Raw genomic sequence first — 2,474 nt, 5'->3', positions numbered from 1 at the left:
GGACAGGGCAGGAGCTGCAGTAGGGAGGGGGCTTGCAAAGGGCTGCAGGTCCAGCCGGGCAGGGGCTGTGTGGAGGGGACAGCGGCACACAGGAGGAGCCTCTGCACTGCCCCTCCTGCCTCTCCATGCCCACATAATTTCCTCTCTGCAGGAGCTACAGAACCTAGCCTCCAAGCACCCCAACCTGGTCACTGTCCCTCTCGGTAGGTGCTGCACTCTGCTCACTCTGGTTCCTCTGCCCAGTGCCTGGACACAGCACACAGCCTGGGAGCCCTGTGCCACGAGTGAGCCTTGCCTGTGGGCAGGTGCCTGCAGACAACAGGCACTGCCATCCCTCCTGCCTGTGGCCAGCCCCAAGGGAACATCCACAAGGGGACACAGAGGACGCCATGGCACCAGGGGGCTGTGGGCTCTGACCTGCCCTGTGTTGGCTCTGCAGATGTCTCCAACCCTGCCAGCATCAAGGCAGCTGCAGCCACAGTTGAGAAGCACCTGGGGGGCTCGGGGCTGACCCTGCTCATCAACAATGCTGCAATTGTCAGGAATGCTAATCTTGATGATGAGACCCTGGAGAACATGACAGAGATCTACACCACCAACACCATTGGGCCCCTGCTGATGGGCCAGGTGAGAGCCTCACCCAAGCTGGGCTGTCCTAGTGGAGCATAAAGTACAGGTGGGAGAGGGTCCTGCCTCTGTTCCACAGGAAGCTTGTGGAGCTGCAGCCTGGAGCTCAGGAGCTGGAGCCTGTGGTGCTGGGGCAGTGGGAAAAGGAGGGAGGATGCTTTGGAGCTGCTTCCAGTGTAATCTGCTGGGGAAGGAGCTGGTCCTAACCCTTGTGCCACCTCCATGTGTGCCTACCTCTCCTCTTCTCTCCCCCAAGGCATTCCTGCCCTTGCTGAAGAAGGCTGCCCAGGGGAGCCCAGGCTCAGCACTGAGCTGCAGCAAGGCAGCCATCATCAACATCTCCAGCACTGGTGGCTGTATTACTTCTCCTGGAATTTTTGATCTGATGCCTGTTATCTCCTACCGCTGCAGCAAGGTACCCCCAGGCCATGCTGAGCTCAGACTTGCTGCCCCTGCCCTGGCATCTGGGCATGGCCCCCTGCAGCCAGCTTTCCCCTGCTCCCAGCAGCCTCTCCTGTGTCCCCACAGACTGCTCTCAACATGCTGACCAAGTGCCAGTCCCTGGGGTACCGGGAGCACGGCATCCTCTGCGTTGCTCTGCAACCTGGCTGGGTGCAAACCGAGTTGGGGAGCTCCGGCGGGTACCAGGTATGAGCCCCACCATGGCAGTGTCCTCAGTGCTGCTGCCCAGGGCCCCTGCTTTGACCTTCCTGCCTGACCCTCTGTTACTCATGGCCCCCTCCCCTGGACTCCTGCTGGGTTTTGTGCCCAGGCCTGGTGCTTTCTCCTCAGCCCAAGGGGCTCCTTCCCCTGGCCACAGCTGCAGCAGGGCAGCCCTCAGCCAGGCCTGGGCATCAGCTGACCATGCCTCTCTGCCCCACAGCCCCCAGTGACAGTGGATGCCAGCGTGCAAGGGATGCTGAAGGTGCTCTCCTCCCTCTCTGAGAAGGACACTGGCACCTTCCTGGACTGGGAAGGGAATGTGTTGCCCTGGTAAGATGCCAGCCCAGCCTGCTGGCAGCTGGGGCCCTGTGCTGCTGCTGCCTGTGCCTGTGAGCCCCTGGTTCTGCTCTGATGCCAGTGCCTGGAGGCAGCCCCTTCCTGGCACCCCTCTCCTCATCTCTGAATGTGGCAGTGCCTGCATGTGTACACCCCACAAATCCCAGCTGTCAATGGGGGCCCCATGAGTGACAGCCCACAGGCCCTGTGGCCCTGTGAACATCCCTTGCAGATGTTTCCTGCAGAAGGCCACAGAGCCAGGACAGAGTTCCCTCTGGAGGTACATTTCAAGAACCTACAGGGATGATGACCAGCCTGCTGGCAGTGGGGCCCTGTTCCACTGCTCCTTGTGCAAACACCTCAATAAACCTCTGCCTGCAAGCCACAGCCTCTGTGTCCTGCCTTGCCCTTATGTGCTTCTGGAGCCTCCCCCAGCCATGGGCACAGTGAAGCAGCCTTCAGAGCTGGCCATGTAGCCACTGCCTTGCCTTAGATTAAGAGCCACAGTGTTGGGGCCTGGTCCTGCTGACTCTTCCCTGCACAGCCCAGGACCTTCTCTGTCCACATCACAGCTTCACAGGATGTTCAGGGTTGGAAGAGACCTCTGGAGATCTTCCAGTCCAACCCCCCTGCCAGAGCAGAAGCATCAAGTCCAGCACAGGTGGCACAGGAACACATCCAGACAGTGCTGGAAAGTCTCCGGAGAAGGAGAGTCTACAATCTCTCTGGGCAGCCTTTTGCAGCCCTCTGTGACCCTCACAGTGATGAAGTTCTTCCTCATGTTGAAGTGGAATTTCCTGTGCTGTAGTTACTATCTATTGCTCCTTGTCCTATCCCAGGGCACAAGT

General features: G+C 59.8%; 1 protein-coding gene across 1 annotated transcript; it reads left to right on the top strand.

The window, feature by feature from the left end:
• Positions 1 to 460: 460 nt before the first annotated feature.
• Positions 461 to 1,646, top strand: LOC128898170 (C-factor-like). The gene is made up of 4 exons (XM_054170253.1): positions 461 to 627; positions 884 to 1,042; positions 1,156 to 1,275; positions 1,511 to 1,646. The coding sequence occupies exons 1-4, from the start codon at positions 577 to 579 to the stop codon at positions 1,622 to 1,624; spliced, it is 444 nt and encodes a 147-aa protein (XP_054026228.1). The 5' UTR covers positions 461 to 576; the 3' UTR covers positions 1,625 to 1,646.
• Positions 1,647 to 2,474: the final 828 nt, after the last annotated feature.

Source organism: Dryobates pubescens, chromosome 19 (genome assembly GCF_014839835.1).
Source record: "Dryobates pubescens isolate bDryPub1 chromosome 19, bDryPub1.pri, whole genome shotgun sequence".
NCBI classification, from domain to species: domain Eukaryota; kingdom Metazoa; phylum Chordata; class Aves; order Piciformes; family Picidae; genus Dryobates; species Dryobates pubescens.
This window is presented reverse-complemented; position numbering and strand designations above follow the sequence as displayed.

Excerpts from the sequence above, each read along its gene's own strand:
- LOC128898170 (XM_054170253.1), top strand. The coding sequence starts at position 577 with ATGACAGAGATCTACACCACCAACACCATTGGGCCCCTGCTGATGGGC. Across the intron at positions 1,043-1,155 it reads TCTCCTACCGCTGCAGCAAG|ACTGCTCTCAACATGCTGAC; the intron begins GTACCCCCAGGC and ends GTGTCCCCACAG. Across the intron at positions 1,276-1,510 it reads GGAGCTCCGGCGGGTACCAG|CCCCCAGTGACAGTGGATGC; the intron begins GTATGAGCCCCA and ends TCTGCCCCACAG.